Source organism: Engystomops pustulosus, chromosome 8 (assembly GCF_040894005.1).
Source record: "Engystomops pustulosus chromosome 8, aEngPut4.maternal, whole genome shotgun sequence".
Taxonomy (NCBI): domain Eukaryota; kingdom Metazoa; phylum Chordata; class Amphibia; order Anura; family Leptodactylidae; genus Engystomops; species Engystomops pustulosus.
In genome coordinates this window covers 30,594,490-30,617,295 of record NC_092418.1, presented here as the reverse complement: position 1 = coordinate 30,617,295, position 22,806 = coordinate 30,594,490, and the positions used below count along the sequence as shown (strand labels likewise).

Sequence of the window (22,806 nt, the reverse complement as noted above, 5' to 3'; positions counted from 1 at the left end):
TGACTGTTCACTAAAGAATCAAAACCCTGGACAAACCATATGGAAAACCAAAGTATGAACCTGCAGACAACACATAAAAAAAGGAATAATGAAGGAGCCATATGATGCCACGCCACTCGGAGAAGCCGAATTTATATACAGCAGGTAACCATCACTAGATTCCTGTTATTTCAGCATCTGATAAACCCTAAGAAACCAACAAACCTATAAAAAGGCATTTTTTTTTTTAATATAAAAACTTACTTCCAGCCATAAATAAGAGAATGGTGACCATCTAATGTGTATGGCGGTTGCCCAACATTTGCCTAATAGCATATAAAAGGGAAATATGGAACAGAAATCCAACGTTCGTTTAGCTCCACACCACGAGTTATAATTTAATGTAATATGTTATAAAACAGGATCATGTGGGAGGCGCTGGTTGCGGTAACTTTGCTGCAAAAGGACTAACAACAGTGAATCAGCTGCACCGTACCGTCCCAGCAGAGGAGATTGACACACGTTGCAGTAACACATGTTTTTGCCGAATTACATAAGTTAACATTGTGTTTATAAAAATTATTTTATTAACAAAATGTTAACCCACGTGTTAACATTGTTTTGTAAATGCAATGTAATCAGGCAAATCTCTTACCAGCTGCTCTGATGCGTTACTGCCATGTGTGAACGCACCCCAAATTAATAGCCATCTACTTGCCATGCTAAGAAATACAGCTTTTCATTACCTATAAATTTGGGCTGAAAACCAGAACAGCATGCCCACATATCTTCAAAAAGCTATGCCCATTGTGCTTCCAGACCAAAATGAAGCTCCTAAATGTGCAGCCTATGCACTTTTGCACACAAACCAAAGCCGATGCATAAGGCAGTGAAAAGTAAAATGCCTCATTAAAGCCACCCCCTGCCGACTGTGTAGGAGACCGCACAGCAGATCTAAGGTATTGTTCTGTGCTCACACCGCACCTGACAGCTACATTTGTTCCAGCGATGCACGTCACCTTATAATGTAATTGTATTTGTTACCATAGAGAAACAGTAGGCGCTATAGGAAATGGTAGCAGGCATGACCCTTAATCTGTTTAGCTCATCACGGTGTGTACGTGAGGCACTCGCAGACAACGCCGGGGATTATTGAAGTGAAGAATTTACCTTATTACCTTGTGCAGGGCTCTCTCTAGTCACACCAATGTCTCAATGTAAGAAAATTACCAATAGGAGTTACTGGATTACTTCTAAAAATCAATAATATAACCAGAACCAAGGTGACCAATAACTTCAATGCCTCCAGTAAGTCTGTGGCCCTTCGCTTTCTTACTTATAGACTAGTCCATCATTGGAGTCTCTAATGACATCACAAATCTCCAGAATCACATGTTTATAAGCCTCACATCACACAAATAAGAGCTACTGTATTTAACCTATAGACAGATACATCACCACAAGAAATATTTCTCATAAAGAATATCAATGCTCTATAAAAGGGCATAAAAAAAAAAAAAAGTGCAGCGCCCTTACAGCCATTTGTAGTAGTTCACAACACGTGAACCCTAAAAAAGAGACCTTTCAGCGTGACATTTAGACCCAGTGACGAATCACGTGACAACTTGGAGTTAAAGGATATTTTTATAGCATTGTAAATAACTTACCAAGTCACATATCTCAAATACCATGAGGTAGGGCAAAGTCTCCAGGCACTGCCCGACACACTGCACAATGTTGGGATGATGCAGGTAGCTGGAAGAGAGAGAAGAAAAGTCATAAAAAACGCTCTGGTAATGTGCAGAGGCTGAGAAATAGACGCCATGTGATGTAGGTCTCGTAACTTACCTATATGGTTCTCCATTTTTAATGAACTGATCTTGCTCCTTAGCGGTGGCGCTCGCTCTCAGTTCTTTTACAATGACTCGGGCTACGCTGTCGTCTCTGAAGATCTCTCCCAAAAGTACCTTTAAAGGAACAGAGGGCATGAGCTCACGATATACAGCGAGGCTCACACACACAGGACGTGATGGACTTCCTAACAAGCGGGGACAGACATAACAGAGGAGTGAGGAAGCGACATCAGCCTAAACCGGATTTTAAACTGCCAGGCCAAATTCCTTGCTAAGTTACCTTAGAATTAGGGGAAACACAGATTTCCACACCAGTGAGTGTAATATATAAAAGGGGCTGTGCCACAAAAGACATTCGTACACGTGTGAATCAGAGAATGAGGAACTGAAAATCCCCCAAAATTCCCCACAGCAGCCGTCCTGCAGGTGTTATAGATGGGAATAATCACTAGGTGCCTGCCCTCCATACTGTGCAAACTGAAAGTTTGCTGAACTACACACAGATCATCAGTTTAATAGTTCTAGGTTCAGTCCAGTAAATCCCACAAACACATGGAACAAAATCACTTGTGTGCAGCGCACGTAAACGTGCCGTCTGGTGGCCTGATCCCATGAACTACACAGAGCAGAGGACTCACATTAGAGTCCGTGCATTATATAGAAATGCCCGCCGAACGACCGTGCCGAAACTGAATAAACTATTAAGTGTTCTGGCGCGGCTGTACGTCGGCAGCAGAAATGCCCCAACACATTTCTATATAATACAGGAACTCCTGTCCATTGCTGTGTGTGCAGCCTGTGGGATTGGACACCCATTCAGAACTGCCCCTACTCTTATGTTCCCTGGGGGTCTTAGGTGTTGTACCCTCCCAATCAGACACTTATTCCTGTTGCATAGAAGATATTTTAAGGCTCTATCATTTCAAGGAACTCTCCAAGAGTTGCAACAAAGGACGGCAAAGGATGTAAAACAGATGAAGAATTACTCATCTGGACTGTAGTGACAAAATGATGTCACCTATATGCAAGGTCCTCCCCTTAATCACAATCGCAATGCTTCATTTATTACTCTGCACCCTTGTCCCATCTCAGACAACTCATTTTAGTAAGACAGTTCTAATAATGCAAGTACATTGCCACAAGCTGTACACATCATATATTCTCCCAATATCCCATCCACCGCTAGGGAAATATTACCCCAATTATTTGCATTCTCTACTAATTCTATAACATCAGATTATACCTTTGCAGTTCTGAAACACAACAAGGATATCACATAACATGGTGATTGCTGGGCGTCTACCAGGTTTCTGATCCAGAGAACCCAGAACCTCTGTCACACATCGTAGTGTGGTCTGTATTTCGTGCATGCGTTGCACATTCGTTTTTTTTTTCCCACGCACACACCGACTTGAATCAAGGTGAGAAGTTTCACATATGACTGGGAAAAGAGTAGTACATGCTGCGTTTTTCTTGGATATATGTCCGAATGCTGTGTGATGTAGACTTGTATGAGAAGAATCGAATGTGGGCAAGGGACCAAAGTCAGAGTCTTGGCAGTGGGACTCCCAGAAGTTGTTAAATAATGACATATTATGAGGTGCCACTAGATGAATGATCGGAAAACCCAGAAACTTACAGAACATCTCTAACATCCTGTACAGATGGGAAACAATATGGCATCTGTCCATCAGTGTAACAATTCATATTACTACACAAGAAGAAATATTAGCCATACCTTGCCAAATGAACCGTTCCCAATCTCCTGAATGTAGCTCAGGCTGTGGCGGGGAATCTGGAACTTCGATACATCTATTGGAACAAAAAGATGAAAGACCCTTAGATACATACACCGGATACGGGATAAATTGTAGGGCGAACGCGTTTGGTCAAGTTCTCAATCAGGACTATTGGCAGCACATCCTTCTGCCTGCATTTAATACATTTCTTGGTGTGTGGGAGAACGATGGCATGAAGACAATGTGAACTATGCGGCACACAACACAAGGGGACGTATTGACAAGAGATCACATTGACTTGCAGAGAAGTAGTATGGAGAGTTATACGTGCGCCCAGATCACATAGCGACATTTATAATGGAGAAATAAAAGGCGCATTATTATCATCCCATCGAGTACAAGCACGGACAGTCCCTAAATGGGCCACAAAGTACTTTTCTCCCGGCACAGCTCTGAGAAATATTGTCAGTCAATGGATTTGATCTGCAACACTAGAAGGTATCCATAGAAAAGGTCTTGGAGTGTTCACATGTGGCGTTTCCATTGCGTTTGCAAACAATGAGGGCTTGGCCAATCGCTTCTGCATTTACAGTGAAACGCAGGCAATCGGTAAACCAGCACCCAGTTTTTTGCATGTATACACCCACACATACATACATACATACCGGGTGCTGATTATCGATTGCATAAACTTTCACTGGAAAAGCAGATGCAATTGGGCCAAGCTCCACCCCTGCGCATTTGCAAACGCAACGCAAACGCCACATGTGAACGCACCCTTAGGGTTTAGCCCAGTCATTTATACCTTAGAAATGGGAAGGGAATAATTACAAATGTACCCCTTAGCTGCCCTGCAATTCACTACAATAGGTCAGGGCAAAAACTATTCCTGCAAAATGCACGACATCTGCTCCACCGCCACAATATCACTAGAATACCATATAATAAGAGACTGCAATCAGTCATTGCCATCACTTCATGAGCTATGGGGCACTATACCACTGCAGTGTCCCCTGCCTAGTTGGTCCCAGGCCCCTCTGTCTGTGTGGGGTTACTGTAGCGCCCAATACATCTTTTGGAAAAAAAAAAAAACCTCATCTTTAATGGTGTTGCTTACAGGAGGGGATCAGTTTTAGCTGCCGTCCCAGAAGCCATTTTTAGATGGCCACACCATCTGTGGTGGGCAAAATTTATAGTCACAGGGGCCAAGGGTCATAATGGCTCCCACCCCCTTCTCCCTGCAGTGAAGGAAGCATTTGTCACGAGAGTGGGATAGTTTTGGGTGATCTTAAAACTCTATACATTGTTAAAAACCACTGCAGAGATCTGTGCAGCTGACGTCTATCAAGTTTTTGGGTTGAGCGAGGGACAGATCTGTCATACGATTGTCAAATTATCTGGGTGGTCCCCACTGACTATAACAGGCTCTTCTATATTTATTGTGATCTTTCATTTTGCCCAATATCGGAACCGACCGCATAACATCCAAAGTCCAAGCTGTTGTACTGAAGTTTCAGACAAGCCTATAAGAAATTCAATATAAATTACACTATATCCAGTATATACTTAACACGTCAGGTTCGCTGACAAGGTAAGTGTTCATTGTAAATAATGTGCATTTTCACACTGAATGTTAGGGGTTGTGTGGTATTAAAAAACCTAAAGCAGCGCCCTGGATGTCAGGAGAAAATATGGAAATTCTTCTTCCTGAGCAGATATAATCCGGCTCTTTATAAGTTTCTCCTCATCAAGTCGGCGAGGACGGGATGGGATAAGACTTGACAAATGTCAGATTTCATAAAGGAAACCTTCACTTTCTTATGATGAGCAAGTAAAATAAATGCAGATTGAAAAATTAAACTGGGTCATCCGTCCTAAGCTGCTAAGTGCTCGCCGAATCTGACAATTACCTCTTATTCACCTTCATTAGCCCACTGTAATGCACAAGAACAGTGGTGACCCCAACATATCGGGCCATTGCTTAAAGGGTTAACTCCCTCAGACCTGGAATTGGGTTACAGAGAGGAATTTCCACAATTTCCAGCCAGAGATGCATAGACAGGGTCCCTCGTCTCATCTGCTCATGAATTTATGAATAAAATTACTGGATGAAGGTCTCTGCACAACTTGTTTATGTAATGACACCCATATGTCCAGTGTACAGTAGTTGTAATATATTGTTGCCTATATACTCATATCCAGGGAGAATAACAGAGGAACAGTACTGAATATAGTAGTAAGCTGCACCAGGGAAGTTATCCCAAGTCTATAAACCCATAAAGTGGAAATTAATTTCCCATTTACATAGAACCAACGTGTTTCACCACAACGTACAGACCTTGTTTAAATTAATAAAAATTGATGCCATAGTATCCAAAAAACTGAGGTAATCAAATACAAAGATGATATGCAAATTGCCTTGTCCTGGATCTCAATACAACTGTGCCAACATCTTGCCCCATTGCAATGCTACAATATCTTTACCTGGAAAGTATATAACATTTACTAAGCTTTCTGACCGTCTCTAAGCAGCAGCTGAGCATTCACCACCCGTCATACTGTCACCACAAACGATGAATTCAGTAGCATTATGTGTAACCTCTGAGGACACGGGCATCATGTGCCAGTATGGAAAGTCATAGCTGGCGGCTTGAAAACAAAGATCTAGAGGGAACTATTAATGCACTGGCAAGGAATTTAACAGATTTTATTCCTTCAGACAACCCTTTAAATCGCATTTCAGCAGTAGTTGTCAGTTGTAGTTGTCACTCTGGCTGCATTCACAGACGTATGCATATATTTATGCGTCAGGCACGCTAGTGAGGGTTTTAGTTTTGAGGGTTGGAAAATCAGTGTATGTGGTTATACCATGTACTGACCTTGAGGAGTCTGCAGCTGGGAAGGGACAGACAGGGAGACTGTAGGGACTGTTAAGGTGAACACATCCGCAGGAGACTGGTTGGTTGGCGTGTCTTCAGCCGGAGGGGTAAAGTCAATTTCAGAGTCAAAATGATCTTCAAACTCCTAAAAGACAAGTTAAGTTCTGTTTAGCAAAAAAAAAAGGTAAAAGACTAATAAATGTCCTGCTGCTGGAGCCTGGACAAGGACTGTATAATCACCCGACTACATTGACACAGACTGAATGCACATGGTGACTGCTCTGGACACATGCATCACTGGCCGTGACAGCAGTCATGGACAAGGAGGGCGACCCATGTGCACGATGCAAATAAAATCTTGGGAAGAAAAACCCAGATTGTATAGGCTGTAGTATAACCAATGGATGATGTGAGAGAAAGGGGCACTGCTCTGGGGTAGGAGCTGGGGTCTCAGTATCTTACATCCCATTATACAGGCTGTTATATTGTGTGGTGTCTGTTCCATCGCTGCCTCCACCACAGCACTTTGCATTATACACAATGATGTATTGGTTTTGGGTGCGTGTGGTCACTAAATTTTTAGGCAATTTGTGCTCTATACTAGCCCATACTATACAGGAGCTTCTGTGGCACAATATACCCTAGGGCTCATCCCGCTCTCTACTGCATCATTTCAAACAACTGGAAACCAGAAATGCCAGTTTCATCTGGAAGGATTCTTTCTGGTCACTATTCTGCATCTGTATTCTCAAGATCAGGAAAATCCTAAATGAACAAGATTTAGAAATCTTTTCTTTTTTTAGGATCCATGCTTAGTTATGGATAGCAAATGTTGGTGTAAAATAATGACCACAAAGCCCGTGTGTGAAAACCACACTACCCATTTACTTAAAGGAAACCTACCATTTGATGCATTATGAAGCAAACATACCTTGAGAGTGCTGTAGCTACACTGATGCAGGATCATATTTTGGAGAATCCCTGAGCTGAGAGGTTTTGGTGATATAACAGATATAACATTATGATAATGAAGCTCCATGGCTTCTATGGCTGGTTCAGCGCTTCTCCTAGCACATTAGTTACTCAATGCAGGAGAGGATGATGTAATCTCTGCACCGTCCCCCAGCTGCTGTGTATGAGTGATCCAGCTCAGGTTGATTAGTCATGTCTTGACTAACCTCCATGTCTAATGAAAAGCTCTGAGTGTAATGTGTTTATGTAAGCAGCCAGCCTGACCCAGCTTTCCCAAGGTCCTGAATGTTACAATAGTTGAGTGGTTTTGCTGAAAAAACGAAGGCATTAACCAATATATGCTCCTGCATCAGTTTAGCTACAGCACTGGGCCCACAACAAGCCTGCCACAAGACAGAACACCCAATGTTGTTTCCCACTGGTTAAAGTAACCCATAATGGGACAAAGTCTTCTAACATATATGCAATGTTGATCAGGCTCTAAAATGTGCTCAAATCTGGAATAATCTGAGGCCTTAAGACAGTTGCCCACAAGAGAGTTCAGTTTGAAAAACGTAGTCCATAGGCTTGTGGGATTTCAAAGAGCGAGCCATGAATTGCTGAACTGTAAGGACACGTTCTGTTCAGAGATTCAGGGTTTGCTCTGGCAATTCCAGCAAGAGTAAGGAATGACTCACTCATGAGGCTTTAGACACTTTGGGAGAGATTATGCCTTCTTTTCTGCCAGAGAAGGCACTTAAATCTCCCCATCCTTGCCAGCTTGAAGATTTTTCCATCCCTTGCGCCACTTTTGGAGTGTCGAGGTGCTTTTACTATAGTTTCCAATGAAAAACCAGTGGTGATCATTACCGAAATATCTGCTAGGTCAGACCTGGGCTAAAACAGGTCCACCCTGGCAAAGACTGCACCTACATCTACTACGAGGACGGAGCCTCTTAGTAAATCCGGGAAACTGGTGTCTTGATAGATCAATTGTCAGAGCCTATTAAAGTTTCACTTTGGGAACTACATTTATACCTTTGTGCCCATCAGTTTCACCTGTGACGGCTACAATATCACCCTATATCTTTTATCATGTAAATCCACGGCTTCCTGTCCAGATCAACATTAATTCTGACATTTCATGAGTCAGGGGAGGGTGCGGGACTGCAATAATTTGTCAAACAGCACAGTGAAATCCATTGTGTTTCTCGCTGACTAAAAGCCAAAATTCCTCCCTGGAATGTTACTAGACTAGATGTAAGCAGAAAAAAAAAAAAAAAAAAAGTGTCATTCCTCAAATAGTAACAATCTAAAATCTCCCGATTAACCCATCACTTACCAGTCATGTCTATTATTATATAAGGAAGCAAACGTCAGTATAGATTTGCCTAATAAGGGATAGATATATATATATATATATATAATGCTGCAGCCGGTCCAGGTACAGGAAGCAGATCTGAATTATGTGTCGCTGGAACATCTTGCCAAACCAGCAATTCTCGCTCACAATTTAATCACGGAGACTAGATATTGTTATTTGCATTGCAGGTTCTCGGTGTGTGCACTCAGCAAGGTCACCTGGATGTAGGGTAACCACCATTGTTTGCACACAGTTTGTAAAATGACATATGCCCTAAACTGATAACACCCCTCCCTTTCTCCTTGCAACATAAAAACTTAATGACATCATGATAGAAGACTACAGAACCAGAACCGGCTCACCTTGAAATCTATTTCGTTCTCTTTGCAGCAGGATATACAGCCTATAAGCAGCACGACCAAAGCAATGAAGCTGCAGACAGACAGCAGCACTAGGGACACGGGGACATCACTGCTGGTAACATCTGCAAGGAAGGACAAAGATGCATGTTAGTGCTATACAGAATACATAGATATATATATTACATTTCTTTTTTATATTCTTGTGGTCTGTTCACTCCACTGGTGTAGGTTGTATATGTGTAAGGTTACACAAATCGCAAGGGCTGCTGCCCAACAATGACTGACTTTTCATGGTCAAAACTGCTGACAGATTCCCTTTAAAAAGAAATGTACCATCAAAAACGCTCTTTGGTAATCCATAGCCTCCTTCCTTCTAAAATCAACTTTTAAAATGAAAAGTGCAGTAGCTTCACAGGCTGTTACAATGTGCAGGAGACCATCACGCGCTCCCCTCTGCTTGATGTCATCTCACAGCATTAGAGGAATTTTCAGCACACGGTGGGAGGTGTAAAGCTACAGCATGGAGGGGTTATGGTAACACCCCCAGTGCTCCTTCTGAATCATTAGCATAATTTTAAAAGAGGACTTTAAAAAAAGAGGAGGCCATGGATAACAGATAAAAAGATTAGCACAGTCAAGGTGCCTGAATCGATCAGTAACTGTCCCTGGTTTATCATGATGGATTTTGATGGTAAATTACAACTATTCATTAGAATTTATCAATTCGGTGGAATATTTTCTTATTCATTCTGTGTCATTCCTCCATTCTTTTCAGAATAATACTTGAATACATTCAGTCTGACTGAACCCTCTGCTGCAGATATTGCAACGATGAAAAGTAAAAATAGCTTCAACTCATTTTATATGTTGCCTAAATTTATCCAAATTTTTAGAATTGTTAAAACGGTGTTCAAAAAGGTGCAAGTCACAATTCTAGGATCTAGCTCTGGGTCTTGTTGCACCACTACCAGCATGTGTCCATCCAGCCTAGTGAAGGCTATAAGGCAGGCTGCCATGATGGTCGTCAGTCCATTATTTATGACTCCGGGTTCTGCTCAGGTTTCACCTCATTGCAGTAAAGCAAGATATTTGGGTCATACATATAGAAGGTATTCCTGATAATACTTTAGTCTAAATAGATAATAGCCTAATGAAACAAGACCATTTTCTGTACTACCCCACAACCCTGCTCAGTTGCAGCTATTCCTCATTACAGGATGACACAGAAGCCATTACATGGCACCATGATATATCTACATCTAGAGAGGAATCAAGCTCCCACATCCCTGTAAAAGTCCAGGAATAACAGAAGCCGCAGCTTTCCTGCCAGATCCGCCTCTATATTTAGCATCTGTTGTTGTGGTTTGCCAGGACGCTCACCACATAAATGCTATTTATTTTCGGAGCTCTGTGGGAGAGAAGCAGAGCCGGAGCCTTGTCACAGTCATCCGCGCATCTTACATCACAGAGTTTCGTGTTCCTGTCCGCGATCCAAGACTCCTCTGCTCTTGTATTAATCTGGGGGTGATTCTCCATATACTACGACATAAGAGCGCGTGCAATACCCACAATGTCCAGCATCACCCGGGGGTCTGCACGAGCCAAAAGTTCCAGGAATATAAATGCCATGGGAGGACTCATCCATATCACACGCCATATGCACTTCCTTGAGATTTCTCATCTTTTCCTCCATTTGCATCACATCATCCAGCAGAGACCCTTATAGGGCTTCTTAGATCAGCATCTCAAGTTGTGACCCACTTCTAAGAAATTGCCGAGCACAGCTCGCAGGTATCTGAAAGTGAGCGAAGGAGATAGCCGAGCTTAGCAATTTACACCATTTACCAAACCCATTGGAGGGGCAGAGCACATGCTTGATCAATTGTTAGTAGGTTCAAGCATTCGGATCCTTATTATTTCTATTGTTGGCCCCTGTACTGCGGATCGGAGATATCAACCCATCTTAGTTTATTGCTTTTAAGTGCTGATTGCCAAAAGATTTAGTTTTAATTTCTTGCATTAAATCTGCAGTGAAAAAAATGGATAAGCTGCAGGTATTGCAGGTCATTTACTGATAGAAATAAATCTGCGCCACATATGTAAGAGTATAGGGAAGCTCCAGATGTAGATACTTAAAGGGTTGTTCCCATTTCAGCAAATCAATGTTATTGTTTGTATTATGGAGAGTTATGCAATTTTCCAATATACTTTATGTATCAATTTCTCATTGTTTTCTGGATCTCTGCTTGCTGTCATTCTAAAGCTTCATTGTTTACTTCCAGTGGACAGGAATCTGACCATGGTCACAGGTGCACAGCTCATTAGTTTCAGAGAGAGAGAGTAATCAGAGCGGTGTGATATAACGAGCCGTGCACCTGTGTGACCATGGGCAGATTCCTGTCCACTGGAAGTAAACAATGAAGCTTTCTATAGAAGAACAGCAAGTGGAGATCTAGAAAACCGTGCAGAATGGATACAGAAAGTATATTGGAAGAGTGTAAGTTTTCATTATACAAACATTAACATTTATTTGCCTAAATGGGAATACCTCTTTAACGTTTCCATGGATGGATACTCTCTTGGCCTCCTCTGGTTGGTTTACGATCCGTTTGATGGAGGCCATAACATCCTACAGCAGACATATCCATTGTACACAGTAGGATACGATACAGCCTTCCGTATAGTATGGGTCAGGAATCCTCCGCATGTATGGACACAATGCAAGGAAATAACAATACATGAACAGAGCCTTATTCTTACTTCCCACTGTAACAAATGTTTAGGGCACTTTTCTATCAGAAGCTCCAAGAAAGTTATTTTTACCAAATGAAAAAAAAAAAAAAGCAAACGAAATCAAACCATCTCCTAATGTGTAGAATATTTTGCCCCCGGCATTATGATGCTATAAAAGCTGCGGCCATCTAGTGAATAATAACAATGGAGGAAACAAGGGCAAGGCCTGACACGGCAGATAGATCCTGGATATGCGCTGCATTTGGTGTGGGGCCCTAACGTAGCAGAGATTATAAATGAAACATCTGGGCATATTTTAGTGCGTGAATTCATCTTATTCCAATACTTACTGCTGAAAATTAAGAATTGTGCATGTACCCATGTACTGAATACAAGCAAAACATAAGGCAGGTGCTTGTGCTAAACATCCGTCACCATCATTCACGTTCGGGCAACTTTATTCTGAGCCAAAAAGGATACCCACCCCAAAGATGGCCAGATTTAGGCCAAGAATCTTAGTCCATGAGTCACCTGTATTTTTGGGCCCTGTCTGACCTGAACTCACAGATTCATAAAAATTGATGATACTTTCATTTCCAGATCTACCATGGTTATAATGGGCTGTATTCACATGGAGCTGTAAGTACTGGCTGGTACTCCTGTCCCAAGGATGCGTTGTCAGGACGGACAAGCCTCAGCTGGCCTTGGAAATGTGGACCACACAAGAACCATCTCTCCCAGATCTGAATGAGAGAATATTCTCACATCAGTGATCATCCATGTAAAATGGACATGAATCCTCTTGTCTGAGCCTCACTATACCTCATGTACCTCTACTACTGCTGACTAGTAAGACCCCACTCCAATCTGCCCATGGTATGTACGTCCCATCTAAAAACCAGACCATTAAGTCATATGGCCAATACTATATTGCAGCATCACAATCCAACGTCTTATTTACGTCCAGACTTTTTCAATGTAAACTTGAAGCACTACGCCATTTTCCTCCATACAGCCTACTACATATAATACTACATCCGCTCTTCACTCTTCCCAAGCTTTGATTTCATTAATGGTTCAATGTAGAAATAAACAATGAATCCCTCCCATTTGTAGGCGCAGAGTTCTCGTATAGATGAGCCTCACAGACTATACAAAATACTTCCATGATGATTCAATAGTCAGCAAACTGCACGCAGCATTATAAAAGTGACTCACCCACCTACTTCCCATTCTCACACCCAGTGTCCTGTGACAACACATCTTCTCCATTATATGACAGCGGGAACGGCAAAAGCGCCCTATTGGTCTAATGGCGGTTCAGTTACAACGGGATGGGACTTCTGATGGGATGGACCCAATTCTGATGGGAGGGGAGAAATGGGGAGGGCAGCTGGTCAAAATTATGTACTAAGGAATATGGTGCTCATGTTTTCACTGATTGATGGAGACGCAGGATGAGCTTGTGTCCTGCTGCTTCATTCAGTAGTATGGGAGTGTCAGAAAATGCAGAGTACAGCGCTCAGTTACCTCCATCACTCACACAGATAATGCTCGCCAATTACCGACAACATCATAATATTGAATGGAGTGGCACAATATTACCGATGCTCCACCTAGAAATAAGAACAAGACACCTTTCTTCTGACTGAAGAAGGTCCCAGCAGTTGGACTCTCACAGATCAGCTAATTACCCTCTATACCAGTGATGGCTAGCCTATGGCACTGGTGCCAGAGGTGGCACTCGGAGCCCGTTCTGTGGGCACCCAGGCTATCACCAGAGATGACTCCAGGTATCTTCCTGCAGTCCCAGACAGCCCAGGACTTGCTGTGCACAGAGCTATTTTAAAGTGACAGCTCTACCTGGGACTATTTTCTGCTTTATCGGTGTCCTCAGGTGCTGGTATCAATGAAAACTGTGACAGAGAAGGGAGTATAAATCACAAATTACATTTCTGTGTAGACACTTTGCGATAAATAAGTGGGTCTTTGTTGAAGTTTGGGCACTCGGTCTCTAAAAGGTTCGCTATCACTGCTCTATACCAAGGATAACCTATGGCTCAGAACCCAGATGAGGCTCTTTTGATGGCTGCATCACAGACAAATCTTGAATGATAAGCTCTGTGTTAGTCTTGGCACGCAGCACCGATTGCCATTTAACATCGCTGTCTGCCTCCTTTGGGTTACCCAGTCGCCTTTGCCACTGCCTGGGTCAGAGAAGAGCGATGGAGTGACAAGGAGCGGGCTGCAGGGAGGCATTTTTTCTGTGGCTGCCCATCTACCCATCTGCTGGGCGGGCATATGCATATTGTATGGCTAAAAAGGTTCTTGACCCCCAACCGACTCTGTGCATAGGAAATACACTAAGTATTTGTCATTGTATATGTGCAACTTTGAGCCACTTTAAATATTTTGAATCTATTTTATATACTAAAGAGAAAAACTAGGGATCTCTAATCGTCGATCATGGACTCCTATACATCAGACATAACTTTACAGATGGACCTGGGCACGGCTTCTATTCAGCGCAGTCTATTATCCTTGATAACAAGAATAAGAGCAGCCTAACAGAACTGCAGTAATGTGAACAGAGCTTTAATAGAATCTACAAAGCAATCATATGCAGAAGAAATAGAGGTGCACATCTAGAAAAACCACATGGTATGTGATCCTTATCCAGGTCCAGAACATAAAACAGCTATAATAGCCTTAAACCTGCCATGCAAACAGGGCAAAAGCCACATAACAACAAACCAGAGCAAAAGGGAAGAAAATCTACGACTACACTATGAAGACAAACTATAAGTGCAGAAGGAGGACGTGGTGCGCTCGGTGCACCAACAAGCCCAACGCCACGATATGGAATGACAAGAATGTCAGCGCCTGTACGTAACAGGCAGTGAAAATACTTTACAATCCTATAGAACCCTCTGAGGCTATTAGTGGCCACGAGAAGAAGGAACAGCTCAGGTCCCTACAGTCAGAGGCAATTCACTCCAACTCCTTACAACCATCAACATCCTAATGATACAAATGAGCAGGACTAAAACAGGCGGATGGCACATGTCCCTCAGAGTTTTTAGGTTGTATACTTAATGTTTAGGGTCATCTACAAACCATGAGAAGAAACCCCCAATAGTACATGGGTCCCTGACGCTGTGTTTTATGTGTGGTCCTCCAACAATAACTATGAATGAGCTGTAGATGTTTTCCCGGGACCCTAGTAGTGTAGATTTGTACCGTGTTAGCCATGGAGAGCAGAAGAAGAGGGAAGAAATCAGGTGATACCTATTCGAGGCAAACTGAGTATATTTGATGGTAAGTTTTCAAGAATACTAGTTCTCGGCTAACATCATGTCTGACGAAGCGAACAAGTATTCTCGAAAGCTCACCATCAAATATACTCAGTTTACCTCAAAAAAGTATCACCTGATTTCTTCACTCTTCTTCCCATGCCCCAAAATTTAAGAAATAAGATGCTGCATTAAGATGGGGACACAATGCTGCACTACCTCCAATACACAACAGCTTCAACAAAACTACAGCAGCTCTGTGCCCTAACGTCAATGAGATCTGGAAATATTTTACTCACACAATACAAAACTTGTTACATGCCATACAGAGAGGGACAAAGTTCACACCTTCATTAAGTCTTCAGTTACCTATAGGTACGGGATAATGCTTGCATCTTTTCTGTGCCAGTAAAGGCACCCACGCACTATCATGATCGTGTTCACAGAGGGTACAAAGTCTAGTGTTACAGGCTGATCACTCTGCCGGTGATGAGATTCCTTGCATCTTATCGCTCTATGATGCAAGGAGTCCATTCTTTCCCACTAAAGCCGACATCACAGATAGAGTTCCCCAAACTGATGCAAATGGGAAAGTTAACGGTGCGTCAACTAAATGCACTGCTGCTGCATCTGGATTTCACAGGCAGAGGGAGGAAGGAGAGAGAAGGAGGAGGAGACATTTTCTGCTTATTCTAACAGCCTGTGAAGCTACAGCACTGAGGGGCTCTGGTAACAACACAGAGCCCTTCAAGCTCATTCACATAATATTAAAAGTTGATTTTAGAAGGGAGGAGGCCATGGATAACAAATAAGATTACAACCCGGTGCCTGGAACTATGAATAAGTGCCTCTGGTTTTTTATGTTTGATTTTGAAGGTAGATTTCCTTTACAATTTATATCTACACATATCATTTAAGATCATCCATTTTCGGTCATGTACTGAGATCATTACACAGCACATCCCGTAGGCTGCATAGGGGTCGGGCACATGAATCTCCAGTATTCTGAAATTGTTTCCCTTCTATGAAAATACATCACATGGTTTGGATTCCAACGCAGTAAATTCTGTATTGAGATAAATCCTGCCATCCCTCCGGGACCTGGTGCACTACATGCAGGAGACAGAGGAAGGGTGTAAGGCAGGCAATCTACTGCATTGTTTTCCCTTGTGATAGAGGAGAGACAATGTAACAATTATAGGTGACCTCAGAATGAGAGGCCCGAGACACAGAGACCCTCATTCACACATGGAGGATCTGATGGCTGCGGACAAAAACCCAATGAAGGTCCCAAATTTCTTTCAACAGGGCAGAACATAGTGACAGTTTTACTAGAGACGCATTAAAAAGAAGGAAACTCAATGCATTGAGCACAGCACTTCCACCAAGACCTTTAGTAAATCAAAGCAATTCCCGGGCAGAGAACACTGGGGGTGAACCTATGGCATTGGTACCAGAAGTGACACCCAGCCTGCGGGCCAACACAGAGTGCACTATATCCCAAGCGCAGAGGTAGACAGGACTCAAGGCCTCCAGCCATAGTCTTAACCCCTTAACAACCGGGCCCTTTTTGATTTTTGTGTTTTCATTTTTCACTCCCCACCTTCAAAAAATCCATAACTTTTATATTTTTCTATGTAAAGAGCTGTGTGAGGGCTTGCTTTCTGCGTAACAAATTGCACTTCATAGTATTTAATATTCCATGCTGTGGACTAGGAAGTAGAGGGAAAAAAATTCCAAATGCAGTGAAATTGGTGAAAAAAAAATGCATTTGCGCCATTTTCTTTTGGGCTTGGATTTTACGGCTTTCACTGAGCGCCTCAAATGACAAGTCAACCTTATTCTTTCGGTCTTTACTGTGTTTTCCTCCAAAAATTAAAAACTCCTGTACAAAAAAATAAAAAAAAATATGGTGCTAATAACTTTCATACTACAGTGTATAGTATAGACTTTTGACCACTTTTTCAAGAATTTTTTTTATATTTTGCAAAATAGCAAAGTAGTGGCATTTTCGACTTTGAACGCTATAAGGTTTTCGTTACAAGGTTAAACACTGGGAATAATGTATTATATTTTGATAGATTGGGCATTTTGGGACTCGGTGATACCTAATATGAATAAGATTCTTACGGTTTATATCAGTTCTAGGAAAGGGAGGCGATTTGAATTTCTATTTTTTTTGTTACTATTTTTCAAAACAAGGCCGCCTCGGGGCTGTCATGGTAACAAATCGCAGCTTCCCGATGACTCCACGGGGAGAAACGATCTATGCCAATATGGCGGCACTCACGTGTCACCAGCTTTTAAATGCAATTGAAGGATTAACAACCGCAATAAGTGCTAGGAACGATTGCGGGTTCTTCCAGTGGGCGCGTGCTCCAATATGCAGCAAACGCCCGCCTTGTATGGAGAGTGATCAGCCCCTGAGCCCTCTCCATACACCCGCAGCTGACATGTGACATACCATTAAGTCACATGTCGGTAAGGGGTTAAAGGACATCTACCATGTGTAAAAACTGACATGCTCGGTCTGTAATGCAGGTCCTGGAACTGCTCTTAGCAAGTACAGGATTAGCTGCATGCGCTGAGGCTGACATCACCTGAGCGCCTATCAGTGTTGCCGTCTCTTAATTCATGCACACCTTGCACTGTAATAGTACCGCCTGCTCCCACCACACACTCTCCAAGCCCCGGCCAGCAATACTATTAGAGTGGGGTGAGCATAAATTAAGAGAAAGCAACACCGAGGAGCTCACAGGTGATGTCAGCATGAGCCCCACCATCTAACCTGCAAATTTTTTTAAATGTATTTGAGCTTATTGTACACTTCCTGCAGAACTTATAAAGAACAGTTAAAGAACCTGCATTACAGACCGAGCATGCAAGTTCTATATATCTACCATCGGATGTCCTTTAAGGGTTGGATCATCATTGGAGCAATTGGAGCTCCTGGTCTGGACCCTTTCCGTTCAGGGGTCCCTGCAGGGATGCTACAACAATCTGACTTTCCCTTTCTTTCAACAGTATCTGTGTCCTCAGTGACACTTTAAAAGGTTGGTCCAAAGTATTTAAGTCATACCTTACCCACAATGTCTATGGGAACGGTCAGAGAAAGCCATGTCATTTGCTCGGCTAATTCTACCGCTCCAATACAACTAAATGGGGAGGTAACACCGTACACCACCTACTATTCCATTAATGAGAAAGGAGTCTGTACAGGGGTTTTTTCACGGTATACAATGAGAACAAAATAGCAGATGATATATAATGGGCAAAGTTTGATCCACCATTCCAGAATAAACTAGACCCTTCCTCATGGCACTTCCAGGTAAGAGGAGTTCAGGACGAGGACAGCCAAGTGCAGCGCACAATCTATAAAACCTTTCTGTGTGTGCAGTACAGAGAACGTGTCCTACCTGCTGCGCTTATCAGATCACTTACACTCGTAACAAAGAACAACACGGGGGAACAAGAGTGACTATCGTCAAATATAGAAACTTAAACTGATAACTGAGGATCTCCATTTCAATGTAGTTTTCATTAACTCAAATATTGGCCTTTCTTCTGTGCCATTGCAGAGGTCACATTTCTTCAGAGAATTTGTCATAATGGACAAGAAATTCTACTACAAGCAGCGCCTGACCACTGGCTGTGTCTGGCATAACAGCTCTGCTCTATTGAGGTGCATAGAAGTTAGAAATATTTGTGGACAAAAGTGGCGCCGTTTCTAAAGGAAAGCAGACAGGTTTTTCCTTGCCACGGACAATCCCTTTAACAGCCATTCTATACAAAGGCCCGCGCCGGTACCGGCATTTCTGATCGATGCAATTTAAAAATTGGAACTATGAAGAATCTTTTCCCAATAACATTTCGCAGCCCCTCGTATTACTGTATAGATACACTGACCACTGGCTGTATTGGTACCTGTCATCACCTTTCACATCAAAGGATGGGGGCAATCAGGAGTAAATTTGTTCTTTTATTTCCAAAAGAAATAAGAGAACAACGTTAGAAGGAATATTATAAATATAAACACGACCCTGCCGTGTCTAACCAGACACGGCAGGGGAGGTGACAGGTTCTCTACTCAAACTATACCTTTTCTGTTAATTTGTGGGGGTCACAGTGGTTGCTGTCCCCCACCTAATACAAACACTTATTGTCTATTCTAGAACTATTAATATATAACTATTAATATACACTGAAGCCTTTTAAATCTAAAGTTCAAAGTCCGCAGCCGCCACAGAGGATTATATATTCTGACATACTGCAAAAAAACACAAAAAACGAGTTTATTAGGGTTTTCCATTCTATGGGGTTTTGGCTAAAAAGCCCTCACTGACCCTTCTGTTGCCCCTGATCCAACACTGCACAATGCTAACTGGTGCTTACTTCCTGAAGTCTATTACCATACAGGGAACCCCTGCAAATGCCATTGAGTCAACCCCTGCGCACAGGGGCGCCCACCACATCCATTGATCAACTAAATATCAACGAGCATTAAATCGATACAACTTTATTAAGCCCTAGGGGAGAAAGTGATTTGTACCAATGATCAGGCAAGGAAACTACATTTTGCGAATAGAAGACACCAGAAAGTAAAGATATGCAAGGACCTGACTGCTTAGGTCATAAGAAAGCACCCCATCATCAGCTTTTAATTATGTGTTAAATAAAACCTACCACCACAGACCTACCTATAAAGGTAGATCGGGTGGTAGGTGCATCTACAGGACGTGAGGATAAGCCTTTTAATAGCCAATTCTCACGTCCTCGTAATCTTTTTATAACTTTTAATTCCCTAACATGCAGATTGTGTGGAGTAGCCGGAGCTGAGGTTACACGGTGCGGCTACTCCACTCCCCGGTAGCCTCTTTGATCCTCCTACCAGAAGTCTTCGGGAAGCAGCTACAGGGAGCTGCGCGCACTCGTCCGCAAAGCCTGCCGTGTACACATGCGCAGAACAGCAGGCCTGCGACTGCGCAGCTCCGGAGGGGACAGTTACTAATAGATCCAGGCACCGTGACTGTGTCTTCTTATATCTGTTATCCATGGTCTCCATCCTAAAAACAACTTCTAAAATTATGCCAATGAGTCAGAAGGACTCTAGGGTGGTGCACTGGCTTCACAGGCTATTACACTGCTTTACCCTCAGGCCTGCTGCCTCAGCACTTCCTTCCCCCACAGTCCCAGTGCCTGAATCTATGAGTATGTGTCCCTGCTTTATCATGATAGTAGATTCCCGTAATTTCCCTAGAAAACCCCTTTGAGATACGCAAGCACAACCAAATGCCCCCTTATATTACCGCAGCCTAGGGATAAGTGGCTGTCAGACAAATCTGCCGCCGATCATCTCCACCAAATCTCAACTGACGACATCTGCCAGATCTAATAGACATGTCCAGTCAGATCAATGATCTAGCTGCCCAGTAACCTGTATATGGCAACCATGAAGATTAATATACAAAATGCCCAATTCTTAATGCCTGGACATGGAATTGGGTGCCAGATTTAGTATGAGATCTAAGTGTTGGGTGGGAAATGGGAGGGATCCTACATGTAGAGGGGATCCTAGGTGTTAGGATGGGGAAGGCGGTGATGCAAGGTGTATAGGTGGTCCTACATGTGGGGATGGTGTGGTGGTCTTTCATGTAGGGTCAGTGTGATCCTACATGTAGAGGAGATCCTAGGTGTCAGTATGGGGGGGGAGGGATCCTAAATGTAAAGGGGATCCTAGATGTAAAGGGGGTCCTACATGTGGAGGTGGGGTGATCCTACATGTAGAGGGGCTCCTAGGTGTCAGGATGGGGGAGGGGGATGCTAGGTGTAAAGGGGGTGATCCTGGGTGTAGGGACAGTGTAATCCTACATGTAGAGGGGCTCCTAGGTGTCAGGGTGATCCTAGGTGTAGGGGCAGTGTAATTCTACATGTAGAGGGGATCCTAGGTGTCAGGATGGGGGAGGGGGATGCTAGGTGTAAAGGGGGTGATCCTAGGTGTAGAGGCAGTGTAATTGTACATCTAGAGGGACTCCTAGGTGTCAGGATGGAGGAGGGGGTGATCCTAGGTGTATGGGCAGAGTAATTCTACATGTAGAGGTGATCCTAGGTGTCAGGATTGAGGAGGGGTGATTCTACATGTGGGGGTGGGGTGATCCTGGGTGTAGGGGCAGTGTAATTGTACATGTAAAGGGGATCCTAGGTGTCAGGATGGAGGAGGGGGTGATCCTGGGTGTAGGGGCAGTGTAATCCAACTTGTAGAGGGGCTCCTAAGTGTCAGGGTGGTGTAGGGGTGATCCTGCAGTGACAGCTTTGCCCCTATACATGACTATATACATGTGTCACTTACCTGCACCTGTTTCAGGAAGTGGCGCCGCCAGTCCTCGCCCCACAGTCAGGAGGAGCAGGAGCCCGAGGCCCGGAGCGCTGCCCCCCGCACGTAGCATGGCTCCGCTAGGCCCGCAGCTGCTTAAACACGGCGTCCCTCAGTAAGTAAAGGGGGGTCTCGGCAGTGACCCGGCGCCCGACCCTCACACACCGCCTCCGCTCCTCACTGCCGTCCGCCGCTATCACCCAGAGTCCTCCGGAGCCTCGCCTCGGGCCTAGTCACGTACGGAAGCCTCATAGTTCAGCAGGCCGCGGAGCCCGGACACCGCCGCAGTTTCCTAGGCAGCTTCACCACACAGCAGCCGCCATGTTCCCTGACTTCACCGCGGCCTAAGGCGGGAGCAAAAACTCCTCTTCCGATTGGCAAATCTGGCGTCCAATCGTAGTGAAGAGTCTGTAATGTCCCGGCCAATCGCGGCTAAGGGGCGGAGCTGGCCTGTCAAGGTGAGTGCGGTGACGTCATTAGCAGGGAAGACGCATGTAGTGAGAACGGGGCTGTGGCTGCGACACAGTCATGCGATTTTTTTTTTTTATTGTTAACAATTTGAGGCTGCGTCCACACGTAGTTGGAGAAGAGGAGTTATACCTAATTACATTGTTGTTAACATTTGCTTTTACAAAACGTAATGTTAACAAGATGTTACCGCTTACATTAATGGTTTAGTTTTTTAAACGCAAATGTTAACAACAATGTAATTAGTCAAATATCCTTTTCTTCGCTGATGTATTGCGTTTCAAAATGCAAAGTAAACACCGTGTGTGGCCGCAGCCTGGGGGGGGGGGAGGTCACACGTTCCGCAAATGTTGCGGGTGCTGGTTACTGATTGCACGTGTTTCACTGGAAAAATACTGGCCGTGCCACACTCCTCGTGCGCCAGTGTTGGGTCAGGGAACACAAGTGTAACGTGACCACAACCGGACCATGAAGTGATTAAAGGGAACCTACCACCACGAATCTACCTATAAAGGTAGATCGGGTGGTAGGTGGATGTATGGGACGTGAGGATAGCCCTTTTTAGAGCTAATCCTCACGTCCCCGCTAGCCTAGCATAAACTTTATTGCCCTAATATGTTAATTTACTTAAGCGGCTACCGGGGCGTGGAGTAGCCGGACACGAGGCTACACGGCGCGGCTACTCCACGCCCCAGTAGCTGCTTTCCCCCGCCTACCCTGTGATCTTCGGCGTGCAGCTCCTGGCAGCTGCGCGCCCTCGTCCGAGAAGCCGGAGTTCTGCGCATGCGCAGTAACTCCGGCCTCGTTCCCGAGATC

At 43.7% G+C, this 22,806-nt stretch overlaps 1 protein-coding gene across 1 annotated transcript in view; it reads right to left on the bottom strand.

Moving 5' to 3' along the window:
• The window catches only part of LMTK2 (lemur tyrosine kinase 2), a 43,834-nt gene extending 21,932 nt beyond the window's left edge, over positions 1–21,902 (bottom strand). Inside the window, exons 1-6 of the mRNA XM_072120508.1 lie at positions 21,499–21,902; positions 9,127–9,248; positions 6,451–6,595; positions 3,571–3,644; positions 1,828–1,946; positions 1,647–1,734 (exon numbers count right to left, since the gene is read on the bottom strand). Coding sequence (XP_071976609.1) covers positions 1,647–1,734; positions 1,828–1,946; positions 3,571–3,644; positions 6,451–6,595; positions 9,127–9,248; positions 21,499–21,595 — 645 coding nt within the window. The 5' untranslated portion in view covers positions 21,596–21,902. The remainder of the gene's footprint in view (positions 1–1,646; positions 1,735–1,827; positions 1,947–3,570; positions 3,645–6,450; positions 6,596–9,126; positions 9,249–21,498) is intronic.
• Positions 21,903–22,806: the final 904 nt, after the last annotated feature.